Source organism: Abrus precatorius, unplaced genomic scaffold (genome assembly GCF_003935025.1).
Source record: "Abrus precatorius isolate BTA unplaced genomic scaffold, Abrus_2018 Scaffold4, whole genome shotgun sequence".
NCBI classification, from domain to species: domain Eukaryota; kingdom Viridiplantae; phylum Streptophyta; class Magnoliopsida; order Fabales; family Fabaceae; genus Abrus; species Abrus precatorius.
The window spans coordinates 11529294-11548106 of record NW_020874384.1 but is presented as its reverse complement, the minus strand read 5'-3'; the positions used below and the strand labels follow the sequence as shown (position 1 = coordinate 11548106).

At 30.7% G+C, this 18813-nt stretch overlaps 2 protein-coding genes across 2 annotated transcripts; one reads left to right on the top strand and one right to left on the bottom strand.

The window, feature by feature from the left end:
* Nucleotides 1-5337: 5337 nt before the first annotated feature.
* LOC113866122 (putative cyclin-B3-1) lies at nt 5338-14102 on the top strand. Its single transcript, XM_027501012.1, has 22 exons — nt 5338-5415; nt 5555-5618; nt 5704-5736; nt 6423-6480; nt 6574-6622; nt 6714-6804; nt 7424-7481; nt 7745-7772; nt 7888-7969; nt 8050-8085; nt 8171-8234; nt 8411-8447; nt 8552-8645; nt 10550-10595; nt 11030-11323; nt 11401-11523; nt 12499-12588; nt 12728-12889; nt 12985-13044; nt 13411-13509; nt 13715-13893; nt 13967-14102. The coding sequence occupies exons 1-22, from the start codon at nt 5349-5351 to the stop codon at nt 14100-14102; spliced, it is 1950 nt and encodes a 649-aa protein (XP_027356813.1). The 5' UTR covers nt 5338-5348.
* Nucleotides 14103-15908: 1806 nt separating this feature from the next.
* Nucleotides 15909-17465, bottom strand: LOC113865510. The gene is made up of 2 exons (XM_027500111.1): nt 17002-17465; nt 15909-16864 (listed from the first exon to the last, which is right to left on the bottom strand). Exons 1-2 carry the CDS (start codon nt 17313-17315, stop codon nt 16381-16383), a joined length of 798 nt encoding a protein of 265 aa, XP_027355912.1. The 5' UTR covers nt 17316-17465; the 3' UTR covers nt 15909-16380.
* Between the last annotated feature and the right edge of the window lie 1348 nt (nt 17466-18813).

Here is an 18813-nt window from a genome sequence, read left to right as displayed (position 1 = left end):
TTTTACTGATATTTTAGCATAATTCTAACACATTTGATAAGAAAAATATATGAAGAAAGCAGAAAAAGAGAATGAATTGAAGTTTTCTTTAAAATTGTAGTTATCTTAGCAATTATGGAATTTTTGCTTAGGAATTAAGTTTTTAATCTTGTTTTTGAAGGAATAATTTGAGCAAGGTTCATGAAAATGGAGGCTTGATGACAAGGAAGAGGAAAGAAGCAAGTCTGGACTCCAAAAACACAAGAACAACAAAAACACAAGAACAAGAAAATGCAGACTGGGCGTCATCACTTTTATCAGTAAAAGTGAGCGTTTCAGAGAGGCAAAATATCAGGAAAGCTCTGCGTAACCACTATTATCGTCGAAAGTGATCGTTCTAGACAGCTTTCAACTTGGCGAGTTGCGCGTAGTCACTTTTATTCATAAGAGTGATCACGCACAACTACTTAGGCTCTGCGTTGACACTTTTATCAGCAAGAGTGATAGTTCCAGAGAGCTCTCAATATCAGGAAAGTTGCGCGTGACCACTTTTTCTCATAAAAGTGTTAACGCGCAACCATAAACCTTCTGCGTAGTTACTATTTCTCATAAAAGTGATAACGCGCAAATATGGGAATTTCTATAAATACCAGATGCGCTCAGATTTTCAGGGAGTTTAGTTTTATTTTTCGTTTTTCTGTTAGATTGTCGTTGAGAGAGATTGAGAGAGAAGATTGGGGTCAAGTCTTGAAGCTTCCAAAAAGAGGAATCGGATTGGAGCTTCCGGCCATGGCTTTTTGGAGTTTTTCTTTTTCTTCTTTTTCTTCTTCTTCTTTCTCTTTCTTTTCTCCCATGTCTGAGTAGTTTTCTTGTAGTTAGGGGTTTATGAAACTCGAATTGATGTATTGATTTGATTCTTGCTTCTGAATTTTGAGTTCTTGGATTAATTGAATTGTGAATTCTACTTTTCTTGCAATTTATGAATGGAAATTCGTATGGTTAATCAAAGAGGAACATTTACCAATGGAAGTTGGATTTGAATCTCTGATCTGAGTTTGCAATCGGAATTTAGGGATTTCTTAGGAATAAGGAGACCTAATTCTACAATCTTAAGGTTCTAAGTCTTAATGCAACTTGAAATTGAACTTCACCTAAGGGATTAGGGTGGTTTAGTTGCTTGTTAGGGTTAATGAGTTAAAGGATTAACCTTTGGCTATTGATATGCGAAACTGATTGTCAATTAATCAAGTTCTTGAATTTTCAGAAGCATAATTGAATTAATATTGACATTCTTGTGAAGTAAATTCCTAACTACCTTTCAATTCATTTCTAATCCCACATTGCATTCATTGATCTGTTTTCTGCAAGTTTCCTTTACTCTTAATTATTTTGGTTTACTGCTGTTAGATGTTACAAACCTTATTCAATTTTCGTATGGCTCAAATGGTTACAATTTTGTGAATTGATATTTGAAATCTAAATTCCCTGTGGAGATGATATCCTGATCTTAAAAATTACTCATTACTTGCTGCAATACTAGTACACTTACTAGTGTTTAAATTGCTAACAACAACACTCTTGGTCCTAAAAATATTTAGGCCAAGGTTATTCTTCGCATTTCTTCTCTAGAACTTTCACTTTCAATGAGCAAAATAATGCGCATGTCATTTCTCCATTTCAAGCTTTGTAACACTTATTTTTAGCACAAATAGTGCTTACGGGCAACACATACTACCTTTTCCAGCTTTGCAACATTCACTTTCAGTGAGGAAAGTGCTAACGTGCATCATATATCTCCTCAAAAGCCTTCAGAGTAATTACTTTCAGTATACAAAGTGAATACGCGTAAGTTACACCCACTTCAAAGCCTATATAATGCTCACTTTTGGTGTTGAAAGTGCTTAGGCTTAACCTTAATTGAATTCTAGGCCTCTCAAGTGTTCACTTTTTGCACTCAAAGTATTTACACTAAACTCACTTAACCTCTTAAAGCTTCCAATTCATGTGTTTTTCTTTTGGATCTCTTGCAAAACTAATTCAACAACAACATTTGCATAAGAACTCTAAATTCAAACAATTTGAGTTACCAAAAATAAAATTTAAATTTATTGAACAATTATATATTTTTATGAAATTTTCATCTTCTAAACTACTCTTTATATTAAAAAGATCCTAGAAAACTAAATAAAAACCTAACAAAATATGGATTTATCATATGTACATCATCTTCATAAGTAATTATGTTACTCCTTAACATTGTCATATCTCATATTGTTAATTGTTTTATTATATATCAACATTATCAGATATTTGACACTTTTCTCCTAAAGTGGTGAGGAATTCTTTAACTATCTCATTCTTAAAAAGGTTACTCAAAAGTTGTTGAGATATAATCCTCTTGATAAAAAATAAATAAAAATACTTAACCTATCAAACTTCTCGCACTCAACCAAAAGTTTCTTTTGTTCAAGTGTAATTTACTCATTGATTATAAGCTTATCATCACATAAAACTAAATAAATATTAACAATTCTTTAAGAAAATTATAGATATTGTTTTTATTCTTTACTGTTTAGTTTAATTAGAATATTAATAGACACAAAATAGTTGTTCATAAAAAAGTAAAGTCATTGTCAAGACGAAATACCAATGCATTAAAATATTGATTCATAAGACAAGATATAGCTCATGAAGGAAATAAGCTATCAAAGCTAGGCCAGTAAAATAGTATATTTTCCTTTGGGTAGAATGCATAAATCAAGGTCATTACCTCTAGTGAGTTAATCCATGAGTGCATATTAAGCTTGGAAAATTGTTCCTTTTGGGCTAATAAATCTCTCAACCTAGTATATTCTTTAATAACTCAATGGACAGAAAATAGTTGTTCATAAAAAGAAAAAAAAAATTCTTTGTAAAGACAAAACATGAGTGCATCAAAATGTCACAAAACAATATATGTTCAAGAAAGACATAAGTTATCAAAGTAAGAATAGTAAAATAATACATTTCCCTTTGAGCAGAATGCACAAATTAAGGTTATTTACCCATGTCATGTGGGTTAATCCATGAGCAATTGTCTCAACTGGGCAAACAAATCTCTCAACCTAGTGTATTTCTTAATAACTTCATACATTTTCAACTTTTAACTCAAACATACAGCTATCTTCTTTAGGTAGGCAATCACATGCAATGATTAAAAACATTTCTTGAATTAAAAAAATCTATGTGAATCAATACAAATAGTTTCAATTTGGTAGTAATAACTTGTAGCAATCCATAAAAATTCTTACAAAGGAATTAATTCTCTCTCGTTTAAAATCATGTTCAATTAATAGAAAAATATATCAAAGAATAATCTCATTGGTCATTATTCAATTATCAATGACATTCCCAAAATATTTTGCACTCAAATAGTATTAATTATCTATTAAAATATTTTAATATTAAATTATAACTAAATATTAATAAAGTTGTAACAATGAAAACTAAAATTTACAATGATGATAAAAACTAACAATGCATTAGAATACATAGTAAGAGTACTACATAACTTTAACCAATATAAGATATCATAATGAGGTCAACATAATTATATATTTATAAAATGTGTAAACCAAAGTTATCAAGATCAAAACCTACGAAGAGTTACTTAGTAAGCATACAATGAGTTCAAAAATTTTTCCTCCTTAGTCAAATAAATCCCTTAGACCAATACTTTCAATAACTTTATCCATAAATTTTAAAATGATCTACTTAATGATCACTTCAACAATTATTTCCTTTGAGCAAATAGATCTCTTAGACCAACACGTCTCTAATAGCCAGGTCAATAAATCAACTTTTAATTAATTTTTTTTTCAAAACTAAATAATCATATTTAAACACAAATTTTTATAATTTGCAGTTAATAATTAAAAAAATAAATGGATTTTAAATCATATAATGTTCTCTTTGTATCAAGTTCAAGTAATGCATTAATTATTGATAAGGAATTTTACTTTAATTACTTCTAGATGTATTTTATTTTAACCTAAAAATTATTTGTATTTAAATTAAATAAATTAGTTATTTTAAATTTAATTAGATAAAAATATTAAAATAAAATAAAATAAAATAAAGTGTTCACACTTACTTTTTAATATTATTAATTTTTCTGTAATTAATTTTTATTTATTTTTTAAATACTAGTAAAATAAATATATCATAAATGTTTGTCATTTAATTATAATACAATTATTTTATTCTATCATAAACAATAAATATATATATTTATAAAATTAATTTATGTGATGAGTAACATACAACTAATGATATTATTTTATTGTGTAAAGTTTTTTTTTTATTTGATAAATGATTACTAAACACTTAAAAAAGTTATTTAGAATTTTTTTAATCAATCTTTTAACAATATTTATTTAAAAAACTTTATAATAACATCATAAAAATTATGTATTCATAATAAATGATTTTAAAACATGTAACAAATTTTCTTAAATAATTAAATTTTTTATTGTAATATATTATTTATAATTTTGTTATCATTATCTCATTTTTAAATTTTTTAAATATTTTAAATATTGTTTGAATTATTTCATTTTATTTTAATTTTAAATGTCTAATTAATAATAAATTAATTGTAATAATGCTAACAAATTACGTTAAAAGAAATTTTAGTATTTTAATTTATATTTTTAAATGATAGCTTTTTTTATCTCAATCACCACGATTTTTTGGACCGATAAATATAATTTTTGAAAAGACTCTTAAACTATCATCGACAAATATTTAATATTTTTAAAATTATATTTCTTCTATTCTGTCTTTTCAATCAATATAAACTGAGAATTGAAAACTATATTTAGAAAAAATATAATATATTTTAAAAAATTATACTATATTTAGAAAAAATTATGTATTTATAATAAAATTATACTATATTTTAAAAAAAATTAAAAACTCTTTTAAAAATAAAAAACAAACATACCCTAAATTTATGCTTTATTTTTTAACCAGATTCAAGTAGTATTTTTCAATATATAATAACATTATATGCTATGTTTATTATATTTTCTTTTGTTAAATGATTTTATAATTTTCAGATATTTATATATAATATATAAAATTAAATTATTTAATTTATTTATAAATTAACTTAAATTTATTATTTTATTACCTAACAGGTCATAGACCAGTTCAAAATCTGAAGGCACCGCGCCACTTTCCATCCATTTCACTTTGCAGAAACCCTTCCTATTTAGTTTTCAAATTTGGCACAATCCTGTTATGACGTTTCACAAGGTTTTAACCTTCAAAATTTTCATAAACCCTGCATCGAAAAACGCATAGTTTGATTCTTGTGTGATTTTTACATGTTTCGGGGAAAATCTAGAGTGGGCTCAACTCGAGCCTCTGTTGGTGCCCAATCACGCCCAAGTGGTATATGTTACTTTCTTTTATACTTTTTTAAGTATTTCGTTTGTTGAATTTGAAGTATTATGTGCTATACAGTTTTCTTTTTTGAATTATTAATTTTTTAAAAAATATTTTGGTGATTTAATATATATATATTGAACAGCGGGTGGTAGGAATTTCAAGGTATTTTCGGAAATTGACGGCACTAAAGTTGGTGATGGGATTATGTGAGTATTTCTTCTTTGTGTGATTGAGAGTGTGTCGTAAATACGGTTATACATTTTGTACAACTAATTTTGATTGTTTCTCTAGGACATCTGCAAGAGGAGCAGTCGCAACTTCAAGGTATGGTAACTTTGTTGACTTAGAAATTATGTGATTTCTGCTCAAGTGTTGTTGTTAGATGCCAAAATTGTGGAAAAGAGTAGAAATCTGATTTCTGAGTGATTGCATTTATTGGTGAAACTAACAGATGATGGTTTTGGTTAACTTTTGGCCTTCTTCTTGAGATATTGGATAAATAGTGACGCCCTCTAACTGTGCTGCTGTAGAAGGGATTTTAGTTTCCTAGGCTTTGAGAATTAAACGTGTTATTTATATTCTCTAGTGGTTCGAATTAAAAAAGCTTGTCCCAATATTGTATATATCTTTTATGCATTTCATTTGGAAGTCCAAAATTGCTGCTTTTTTTCATGTTCTTGTGTGTCCTTGTCTTAAGCTGTTGCTTTTCAGATTGATGTTCATTTCCTGTAGATGCTCCACTTAGGATGTGTTTGGATGAACAACTTAATTAAGCACTTATTCAATATGATTTTCTTACATGAGGGCTTATGCCATAAATTTAACCATGAAACTTATTGGGATTATCTGAAAACTACTTATTTTGATAAGCTATGCCAAAAAACTTATTGAAATTAGCTAAAAAGAGTTTGCTCATTAGCTCTTACAAATGTCCCCTTGTTCCTTGAATTTGTAAGAGCAATGTAGTGGCCTATCTATTTATCCTCTTTCCTCATTTGCAATTTATGTAGACGGATTGCTCTGGTAGCTGATAAAGGGCTTATTCCAAATAGCACCAGTAAACCAAAGGTAATAAAGGAAAACATCTGCATAATTTTATTCTTGAGCCTGCCATTGCTTACACCCTGTATGTATAATTGTTATGTCACTTTAATGGTGAAGGGTGGTCTCAAAAGTATGGATAAAAGTAGTGGCAAATGTGGTACTTCTGGTAAGTTTTAGCTGAACTCATTCCATGTTATTTTTTGACTATTATGTAGCACCGCACACTTATCTTTTTCACTTATTTTGGCTTTTGATAGCAAAGATAAATGTAAGAAAGGCATTGACTGATCTTAGCAATGTTCAAGGAAACTCTACAACAGCTAGTGGGCATGCTAGCTCCAAAGTGAAGTAAGAATCTTCTTTATTCTGGGTAGAGAGAAAGTTATAAGGGAGAGGGTAGTATTTAACTGTTACAGTAAACTCTTTTCAAATTATTTTTGAAACTGAACTTGTTATCTTGTACATAGTTATCAATAAAGTTTCATATTTTCTTGCACATATCAGATGATATAGTGACTAACTATTAGTGGCATTCTTTTGTGCAATGTTTTTATCTTGGAATATTCTGATAGGTTACTTGAGAATATCTAGTGGCAACCCAAATTTTGGTTAATTTGTTAGAAGAATGGGCGCAACAAGGATTGAACACTGCATGGTCATAGAGACTTTGATCCCATGCATGAACCAATTCTCCTAGAAGCTTAAGCTCTTGAGTGAAAACACATGAATCGTTTTAAATTTAACAACTTTCACGGTTTGTTTGTTACATTGACCATTGACATTGAAAAAAAATAATATTAAATCTCTAAAGATGTTTTGCATAATAGAAATTGGTCTTGCGGCTTTATCTCAAACAGATTGATTGAATATCTTTACAACTGCTTGGATGAGGGAGCATTTTCATTTGTCTTTATTTCCTCTAATGCTTGCTTCACTATTTGATTTTCTGTTTTATGTGCCTTTCTAGAGTTTCAGCAGGTTCCAGCGCTAAAGTAGGGGGCATCTCTTTATGCAAATCCTTCAAGGTATGGAAACCGGTTACTCTATTTCAATTTTCTGTTAAGTTAATGTTTTTAATTTACTGAATCAGGTTTTCAGCTAAAGGAATACTCCTTTTGCTAGTGCTCGTGAAATTGCACAATAAATGGAATTCCGGCTATATAATCAACCAAGTCACTTATCTAAAAACATAAAAGTAAAGAAAAGTCATATAAAACTATTAATCTTGATTAATGGGCACAGTTCTATACAATTATGTGGCACTGATCACTTTTCTTGCTCAAATCAGGGAAGAAAGCATAGAAATACAAGTCAAGGTAATGGTCAGTTCGATGCTCCCATTAGAAATGACTGATTCCCTTGTATATATTAATTTTTGTGCAGTTTATAACAATATTTTAAGTCCTTTTCTTCCTTTTGTCTAATAATCAGCAAGCACAGATTTGAGGTCATCTTTGAATGATCAGAAGACTACTAAAAATGGAGGTCAATCGGTTGTTGTCACAAAGGACAGGTACTTGAGAGATCCTGTCTCTATCTCATATTTAATAGGGTATTTAAAATTATTAATGGTTGATTTTTTTTTCTCCATAGGTTTGCAAGGAAGGTTATATTACCCACAACTACAAGGTTTTTGTATTTCATTTTGTTATTTTGATTGAGCTTTATGAATAAAATGTGACTGAAACCACAATATTCATTTGTCTCTTCTAAGCACTTCAAGGAAGTCTTTACCAGTACCAAGGAGGGTTGGCGGGGAAGACATGAGTAACACAAAGGTTATATTAGAATCCTATTATAGTTTGTCTTTTCTGGCAGTGGACATTGGCAATCATTTTTCTTCCTCCATATAGTTGGGCTGTGCTTATTCAGACTTCATATGTTTTCTTTTTAATAATTATTTTCAAAATCCTTTTCCTTTTCTTATTCTTCCACTCACTCTATTTTCTTCTAGGAAAATGGTAGAAGTTCTCAAACAGCAAAAGGCCAAGGTGATCTCCCTAGTAAAAATATGTGACATAGATAAGCTCTCTGCAAATGTCAATGATCCGACTTATGCTATGTTTTACTAAACTTAATTTACTATTGATTTCAGTTAAGGCAAATACTGGCAGAAGAGATAGTTCCCAACTAATTAATGCAAGAAGCCATCTACTGAAGACTCGAGTTAGTGATGGCTTTGTTCAAATGTAAGTAATAATTGATCATATCATTAGTTAGTTCCTGCTTCCTCTAAGTAAGTTGTGTACTTGTACTTTTGGTCTGTTTGATTGGTCAAGTTGCAAAACTTGAGAGGAATCTACAAATTAGCATAGATTGGCTAGACATTGTGAGATTATGTCTAGAAAATTGGTACTAAAGACCTGCAGCAATGACCTGCATTCTGATGGGCCAAGGAGAAGCATTTGGAGGCAGTGATATTTATGATTACCCCTTCAAAAAGTAATCCATGATATTTCTACTGTTTTTTAGATTGCTATTTTCCTTCTAGAATATGATTTCAATTAAGTTTCTAAATTTTTTAAATTGAAAATGTCTAGAATTTGATTAATTGTTTTGGAGAATTTTATACCACTATGTTATCATTTTTCTTACACAAATTGATTTGTGTAGAATATCTTTGCAAATTCCATAAAACAAGATGCTACATAAGACCACAATTTTAATGTAGTTCCATCTGAATTAGAGAATTATCATGGTACAGTGTCATTAGGTCCCATATTTTGGCTTGTTCAGCCTCTAGTTGAATTAGGCATTTACTACTCATAACAAAAAAACCTAATCCTAATACTACTATTCATAACACTCCTCCTCAAGCTAGAGCATAAATATTAATCATGCCTAGCTTGTTACAAATAAAATCATTACGTGTCCCATTCAATGCTTTTGTAAATACATTTGCTAGTTGATCACCTATCCTAACATGGGAGACAGACAAAAGATTCTTTTGAATCTTCTCTTGAATGAAGTGAAAATTCACTTTAATATGTTTCATCTTTTCATGAAAAATTGGATTCAATGTGATGTAAATGACAGCTTGGTTGTCACACCAAAGTTTCATAGAACTAGTGTTGCCAAATCTCATCTCCTCCAAGATTTGCTTAACTCATAGTGAACCATAGCCTTGTACTCTGCTTTTGCGCTTGATCTAGCTACCACATTTTGCTTTTTGCTTTTCCAAGAAATCAAATTACCTCTTAGGAGTACAAAATATCCTATAGTAGGTTTGCGATCTGTAGGATATCCTGCCAAGTCAGCATAAGAAAATGCCATTTGGAAATGCCCATGATCCTTGTACACAATAGTACCCTTTCCTGGAGCTTTCTTCAAGTACTTAACAATGTGATAAGTGCTTCTTAGTGAGTATTAGTCAAAGAGGACATAAATTGACTTACAACACTTACGGGAAAAGCAATATTCGGCCTAGTGATAGTTAAGTAATTCAGCTTCCCAACCAATCTTCTATATTTTTGTGTAGAGACCCTAATATATATATATATATATATATATATATAGAGAGAGAGAGAGAGAGAGAGAGAGATGTACATAATAAATCCTAATGGGCTAGGTCCAATACGACTACTCATAACAATATAACCTAATCCTAATGTGTATGCTCATAACAAGGTTGATATTAGATGTGAGGATGTCAGGTGAAGAATTCATTCTATGAATCTGTTATAAGTTTAAGCTGTTAGGTGAAGAAACACAAATGGTATTAACATGTCCCCTCATGCAACAACTGTTGGGTTTGAAGCATACATGATGCACGTCCACCCTACTGTGTGCTGAAATTTGTTTTTATTTATTTATTTAGAAGAATGTAGGACAATAAGGATCAAACTTCAGACCACCTGAAAACAGATAAATGTTTTTATATCTAGCAGAATCTATGAATTAGACGACCATATTTTAGTATTTTGGAGTAGTAAATATCTCTTTTTATAGCTGAATGTGTATTTATACTCATCGACAATGACTAAGTCCATTTCTTGAGTAATAAGAAAGACTCATATTTTACCAATTGATAATCTACAGGATGAGATTTCCATTTATTAATTGTTCATTTTCATGCAATTCACCTTGGATGCAGGGTTCAACCTAACATTTTACATGCATCCTCAAGGAAGTCCACCAAGGTATGTTGGCTGTACTTTGAAATTTGTTGGCTGAAGTTGCATCATTTGATTGATTAGTGCAGCAATAATTCTTCATTTTATTGGAATTTCATTTCATTTGATTACTTCTTTTTTCAGGATGGTTTCATTTTTTTTTCATATTTTGCTGTGATGCTTGTGTAATTAGTAGGGGATAGCTGTATAATGTAGTTTGATGAGGTAAAAAAGTATGGCAGAAAACCTTCTAAAAGGCATACATATATATGATTTCTATGCACTGATTTTGTGCTTGATGTTATGCTTGGTTCATTTAATGACACAAGGTACTGTCTTGTCAGTCAATAATTTCAAGTTTCAATCACATTTTGATTTGTAAATTAACTTTGAGAGCACTTTTTTAATTGAAGATATAGTGTATAGAGAGTGAACCTGACTTTTCACCTTATTGGGTACAGCCTATTGTTAAGACCACACTCAAGGCTTCCACTGCCCAAAGTACTTTAAAATCTAAATCCATATCGGGCCAGAACAAATCAAAATCAACTGCGGCAACATTGCCTCAGGATGATGAAACAGTTTCCTTGCCTATTCCTGAGAATAGTTCAATGACAGTTTTTGATGATGCAAATCAAACAAACCTTCCATGTGATGGAGAGAGTAACCTGAGAGCAGATTTGTCAGAGTTTATTCCAAGGAAAAAATCCAGTCGCCGGAAATCTTATACAATTTCATTGATTGAGAGATCTAAGGTTGATGCTCAATTTATTACTACATTTCTTTCTTAGTTTCCATATAAATTTAAATGACAAGTATTCTTGTTTTTCAGTTTCTTGAGGAAAATGGTGATGTTAGAGAGCAGGACAACCTACCAAATATAGATAATAAATGCAATCAATTGGAAGTTTCTGAATACATTGACGAGATATATCAGTACTATTGGTTTTCTGAGGTATATTCATCATGCTTTTGATGTCACATGTTCTTTATGGTTATTGCTTTGTTACTGATTTAAAATAGAGATTTACTTTTTTTCAGTCAAGTAAATTTCTTTTATGAACATGTTTGTCTCTTTCTTTCTATTCTTCTTCCATTCCATCTTAGGCTTTACTAGGTCCACCAATTGTAAAATTAGTAATAATTTTCTATAACAAGCATTTTACATTTGAACCTCAATATTTTTAAGCTTTAAAGGACTATGCATCTGTTGTAAGTTGTTTGTGTTGAATGTAATTCAATAACTTGACATTCTTTTTAGTATTGTTGCTTTTTTTAGTGGTTGTCAGCTCATGTCATCTCTCTTCTTTTGCACTTGAGTCTGAAAGGTATCCCAAGCTCGCAGCAATTGTCATACACTTGCAGTACACACCTTGATATTCAATATAGTCCCAATTTGGATAAACTTCTAGAGAAGTTTTTTAAAGAGAAAAAAATAAATATAAAAAATGAATAAAACTTCTCTCATAAGTTAGAATTAACTTATCTTCTCAAATTTTAGAGAAGTTAAATGAGAGAGCTTTTCAAAAAATAGAGGAGCATAAGTTGTTTCTAACTTATGAGAAAAGTTTTATTTATATATTTTATACTGATTTTTTTCCTCTTATAAGGACTTTTCTAGAAGTTTACCAAACTGGGTCATAGTGCACAATGTTTTTGTTTTCTGCAAAAACTATTGGAGGTCTTTGTATGATAGAAAAAATTATTTTGATGTCTTACACTCTTACTGTTTTCCCATATGCTAGGATAAGATAATTCATTATGTTATCAGAAAGGGATTATGATTCTGCCATTGTTTCACTGATTGTCCTGTTGGCATAATGATGATACGAATAGCTTTCTCTTGCTATATAAATTTATATTACATTTATCTTTATTCTCTACTTTCAACTAATGTTTTTGTCTATTTTAAAATTGATTTCAACTGCAGGTACATAATCCAGTTCTAGCAAATTACATGTCTATTCAAACAGATATTACACCTCATATGCGGGGCATATTGATCAACTGGTTGATTGAAGTACGAAAATGATTTTCATCATGTCTTTTCCTGAATCTATTGTTTAATTTTCTTTTTGGGTCTTTTTCCTTTTATTTATCTTTCGTTCTATTGATGACTTATAGTCATTTTCTTTGCCAATCGTTATTGGCTATTGTAGGTACACTTTAAATTTGATTTGATGCCAGAAACACTGTATCTCACAGTTACATTGTTGGATCAATATCTTTCCCTAGTGACTATCAAAAAGACTGATATGCAGTTAGTTGGTCTTACAGCACTTTTGCTGGCTTCTAAGTATGAGGATTTTTGGCATCCTAGAGTAAGAATCCATTCTTTTAGTATTTACTTTTGAAAAAAATATGCCTTGCTTTATCGTGATGATTGTAATGGTTTTTTACTACTTATGACTTCTAGGTCAAAGATCTAATTAGCATCTCAGCTGAATCATATACAAGAGATCAAATGCTTGAAATGGTATGTAGTTCTTATTAAGCATCTCTTATGACTCTACTCCCTTTCCATCCTCAGGTTTAAGAGTGACCTATACATTGGATAGCACATAGTAATATAAAATAACGAGGGACTTAGCACATTCGTAATGCATACAAACTTGGTGAATTTTCGTTCAGCTAATATTCAGATTGATCTGACAAATTTTTATTGTTGAACAAAAAATAAATGTAAATGAGGAGGTAAAGGGTGTAATGGTGTCCAATTGATAAAATATAAATTTTTGCTGGTATTCAATTTCTGCTATTGTTTTTGCTTTGGACTTGTGGAAGGCTTATCATTCGTGGTTCTTATAGTTATTTTCTATTGTGTGGAATGATTTCTGTTCAGGAAAAGCTTATTCTTAGAAAATTAAAGTTTCGTCTTAATGCTCCTACTCACTACGTTTTTATGGTGAGGTTTCTCAAGGCTGCAGAATCAGATGAAAAGGTATGTAAGTCAGCTTGTACTGTCTGCAAATGTATACGTTTTCTTGCAGACTGTTGATCGTATAAATTTAGTATCAAATTGATATTGCTTCTAGGTATGAAGGGATAATCAATTAATTTGGATGAGAAATCAGACATTCCAATTGATTGTTCTATGCATAAGCACAATAAGTTTGATTTCTAACATTTTTAATTTAATTTTTCAGCTTGAACACATGGCATTCTTTCTCATTGACCTATGCTTAGTTGAATATGAAGCTTTAGCATTCAAGCCTTCATTACTATGTGCATCAGCTCTCTATGTTGCACGATGTACTCTGCAAATAACTCCAGCATGGACCCCACTACTTCACAAGCACGCACGTTATGAAGTTTCACAGATCAGGCACTTCTTCTATCTCCTTTTTCAGTTTTCAAAGTTAGGCGATTGCTGTATATGCTAATTTTCATATTTGCAGGAATTGTGCTGATATGATATTAAAGTTCCACAAAGCTGCTGCGGTTGGAAAATTAAAGGTTACATTTGAAAAATACTCCAGACAGGAATTCAACGGGATTGCAGCTGTGAAACCGTTGGATAGACTTCCCCTGTGATTTAGCTTGTGTTCTAGTTATACCTGTTATACAATATGATGGCCGTAAAACAACTTAAAACTACTTTAAATAGGTTCAGAGGTGTATTGTTTTCACTTTATGTAGACAGTTCTGCTTTTAGACTGGAAGGATTAGTCCGACATACAGAAAATTGATGTGGTTTAAGTCGTGATGGAAGACTTGTATGTTTTGCAGCAAAAACTTGATGATGACAATGATGACGATCGTGATAAATTGATAAAACTAAGTCAAGATGCCAAGCCATGATCACTTAATTTCCTAGCGGTCAGAAGACAAAACTGAAATGCCAAGGGAGAGAACAATGATTACAATCATTAATGTTTGAATGGGAGTTTGAGAGAAAGGAAAGTGTTTGAATGAAAAGGGAGGTGAGTTAATACAAAACTCGCAAACAAACTTGCAAACAAAGCTTCAGTAGAATCACATGATCAAAAACAAGTTTCTCCAACCAATTGTTATTTTCCCCTTAGCATACCATCGACATAAAAGTCTGTCAAATAGTATTTTAGTCAAGATCAAAATTAAACAACTACAAGTAACCCAAAAAACAAAAGGAGAAAAAAAAATATAAGAAAAGGGAATAATTACCAATTTACATAAGCAATCCATCAACACAGAATTTTATCAACATAACAATTTCAGACGACTGCCTATGGAAACTACTATGAAACCTAGAAAGAATAGTGAGTAGATCCATGTATTAGCCCTCGAGATGATATAGGTCAAGTATTTTAGTTCTTGATTTTGCAGGTCATTTTTCCACCTTTTTACTGTCGTTTACAAAACGGACTAAATTAAATGACGTTTTGCAAAGTTAAGAACTAACAGAGCTTTTAAAATCTCAAAATTTAGAATACCCGATCCATACTCTCTCAAGGAACGTGAAAACATGACAACATCAATGTTTTTGAAGCAATTGTTTCGAACTAACCCATACCCTGTAAGCCTCCAATATGAAACCATGTTTTTTTTAAAAATTTATGATCCCCTATACTTACCCATTAAATAGGACGCTCATAACTGGTCCATATATGCTGTTACCCTTCACCTATTACTCTTAGAATACCTACTAACTTGAGTGTTGATCCATTGCATGTATTCATCCAGTGCTCCGCTCCAAGAGCAACAGCACCATGAAGAGAGCGGAATGACCAGCAGTAAAATAACGAAAAGGCAAACTAAAATAAGAAGGTAACAAGATCTAGAAGCAGCAGCAGGAGTCCATGTATCTCAGCCAGCCATATATTAATATACAGATGTCAGCTTTCTTTCTAAACCTAATGTTGACCAAAATACATATGAAGAAGTTCAATTACTAGCTGAAAACCCATATTTTATAAGATGAAACTGCACTTTCAAGCTATGTTATATACAGCCACAAATAATTTTGGACTTTTAAAGGGAAGACTAATTACACTGGCTTGAACCTAGAATGTTATATTAACAGAGTTACTCTTTGGATGAATACAGACAAACCACTCTCTGTTCTATAATAATATTTCAGCTAACAATTATAATGCGTGGAAAAAATGTAGATGCCGTTGTAGGTTGTATGGTTGGCTTATAAACTAATGCTAGCTTAAAGACTGTCATTTGTCACAATAAAATACATATGGAGTTGTTATTCCTCAAGTGAACAAAAGAATTAACAAGATCTTTGTACTAACCACACTGGTGCAAGTATCAAATGGAAATATGCTAAGATAGTAAGATGACTACAAGACATCATTATATGCAGACCTGCCAGTTATAGATGGACTTTTCCTGAAGAACAAATAACTGGTCAAATAAACCATTTTATTTTAGTAACATGTATAGAAAATCCCGCTTACACTAGAACTTGACAGTCACTGAAGGTCAAGAAAGTGGTCATAGAATTAACTACAGTGGAACTATGTTACAAGAAGCTTGACCGAGTATAATAATTGATTTGTTTCCAACATATGCATCCATATGGTTCAACAATTGTATGAGAAGAAATAAACAAGACAGGATTCAAAATAATTCTAGATTATGAAGTCATGATTATAGCACATGTATCCATTTCATCTGTATAAACTTGCCAATCATAAGAAGCTTCATTTCCTCTATCATCAGAATGCACAACTTGTACTCTTCTGCATCCCTGCCTAATCTCTACACTCTCCTTGTCCCTTGAGAAAAGCCATTTTATGCTATTGACCGAATTTCATTTTATCTAACCTATTACAACCTATAGTATAATACATCATCTATGGAACAATTCACTAAGTGGTCACTATGAACATGTAGCCAGAGAATCTTGTGGTAGCAACCTCTTATCATGATCCAATGTGTCCTTGACTGCTTGATAAAATTCTATCCATGAAGAAGAGTAGGAATCCACAGGACCCCACAAAAATGTTGGATTTGGACTTGGAGGGCAGGCAGTAACCAAATCCAAAACTGAAACCGGTTTCATGGTCTGTGGAAAATTGAATGCTAGACTATCAACTTTGTGTTCATAAATTTTTCCGTTCCTGTCCAATTTATACCTTGAAGTACCCTGAAATTCCCCCTTAGCTTCCCATGGAACACGAGGCACACCCCTCAGGTTCCACCTAATCAATATCATATTCTCTGAAGGCTGCCATATCCGATACACATCTAAAGAAATCTCACGGAACAAAATTTTACCATGAAACCTCAATGCCCAGAAGATTAATTTGTATTTTTCAATACCAGAAAATGTGTTCAAAGGGTCCATGAATGTTATATCATCCCTGAAATAATCAAATTCAACATTAAAAATCCCATTTTTTTTACCCTTTTTCAGAAACATCATACATCTAACAAAAAACTACACACAAAAGCACACGTCTTAAAGAAGAAAACTCAAATACCCAGATGAGAAAATCACCTATAAATGTCATAATTGATGTCTTTGATGAAGATCAAGGGCATGTCTTCACGGAGGGTCCTCACAGCAAGGCCAAGATTGACATAAAATTCATCCTTTTGATGTTGATGATGCTTGTCCTGAGCACCTGTAGTTGGGGTGTTCACCTGAGCAACCTGTGCAGTGGAACTTTGGAGGGTGGAAAGTGAAGAAGAGAAGGAGAATTGGGAGCTATTTCTTGCTGATAAAAGCGTTTGCTGAATGGGTTTCTCTTTTGATTTTGATTTGGTTTGGGGTAGCAGAGAAGGTTTGAGGTTGGACAGAAGAAAAGCCATGGCCTTTTAAGCTCAATGGGTTTCGATGATTTTAGCTTTTCATTTTTGAGAGAGAGAGAGAGAGAGAGAGAGAGAGAGAGAGAGAAATGCTGATGTTTTAGTTTGTTGAATCTAGTCTTTCTGCACTTCCGTGTAGGTTGGGTCTGCGTTAGAGGGAATTCGCACTCATGTTATCTTCACATTTTTTTGAAATTTTTTCGATAGGAATGTTAGGAATCATGCCTCGTATTCTAGATTTTAGTTTGCTGTTTATATTTATTTTACTGCTATATATATAAATTTTAAAATTTATTAACTTAGATATATTAAAATATTAATGATAGTAATATAACACTGTTAGTATTATATATATATTTGTTAGGTACTTTGAATTAATTATAAATAAATTAATATTATATAATTTAACAATAATAATGAAGTGTGTAATAAGGATGTTACAATTCTTACTTATAATTTATTATTTTTAAATTGTAAAGTTTTTTATTAAACTTATTTTAAACAATCTTTATGGTTACTCAACAAGTAGTATTGTAGTTATTTGATTTATAAAGATAATATCTTGTCTTTGTATTTTCGTTTTTAAATAATTTGAAAAAGAATATCATGAACATTAATACATGAACATGTAATACTTTCCATCTTATTTATATTCAATTTCATTTTTAATAAAATTGGTTATAATAAAAGATTAAACGGAGAATAATTTCAGCAAAGACCTTAACAATAAAATAAATAAATAAACAACATGTTCTGAAACATATTTTCTCCATGATAAAGATATTTTTGACCTTTCATCTTGTTACTCATGATTCAAGTTCAACATGGGGGTGAGTGGTCTTTTTTCATATTATTTTTTATTTTATTTTTTACTTTTCAAATATTTAATAGGATCATTTTCAGTAATTTGTTTAAATAAATGTTTGTCAAATTAGTTTAATCTATTTTTCTTTCTCACTTTTTATTAAAATAATACTCAAAGAATAATTTAAATTCAAAGCACAAAAGTAATTCAAATGCAAAATAGATTAAAAAGGAGAGGCTAAAAGGGAAAGTTATGACATCTTATGAAGAATTATCAATGAATCAATCTTTATTTCTTTTATCTCTTTCTTTTATTGTAATGAGTACCATGAGTAGCTAAATTTCCTTTGAGATTTGAGGAAATCTTTAACTCAAATAGATTTTGATGATTTATATATAATTTTTCATTTCTATAGATATTATTGGTTTTTATTCTATTTTTAATCTTTAACTCAAATATAGTATTTTGATTTAAGACTCAAGTATTAATTAGAAAGCAATGTTTAGTTTCATATTGAATGAAACACACTCATTATATTGTGATATTAAAGATATATCTCAATATATTGATTCATCTTTGATACTTATTTTTAATGCTGGGAGATTAATTAAATTACCAATTAATCTTTATTTAAGGAATATTCTTAAAAATTTGAATGCGATGAATCAGTGTAAAAAAAAAATGTATACATCTATT

Excerpts from the sequence above, each read along its gene's own strand:
- LOC113865510 (XM_027500111.1), bottom strand. The coding sequence starts at position 17,315 with ATGGCTTTTCTTCTGTCCAACCTCAAACCTTCTCTGCTACCCCAAACC. Across the intron at positions 16,865-17,001 it reads ATCAATTATGACATTTATAG|GGATGATATAACATTCATGG; the intron begins GTGATTTTCTCA and ends TGATTATTTCAG.
- LOC113866122 (XM_027501012.1), top strand. The coding sequence starts at position 5,349 with ATGTTTCGGGGAAAATCTAGAGTGGGCTCAACTCGAGCCTCTGTTGGT. Across the intron at positions 5,416-5,554 it reads TGCCCAATCACGCCCAAGTG|CGGGTGGTAGGAATTTCAAG; the intron begins GTATATGTTACT and ends TATATTGAACAG. Across the intron at positions 12,890-12,984 it reads AGGATTTTTGGCATCCTAGA|GTCAAAGATCTAATTAGCAT; the intron begins GTAAGAATCCAT and ends TATGACTTCTAG.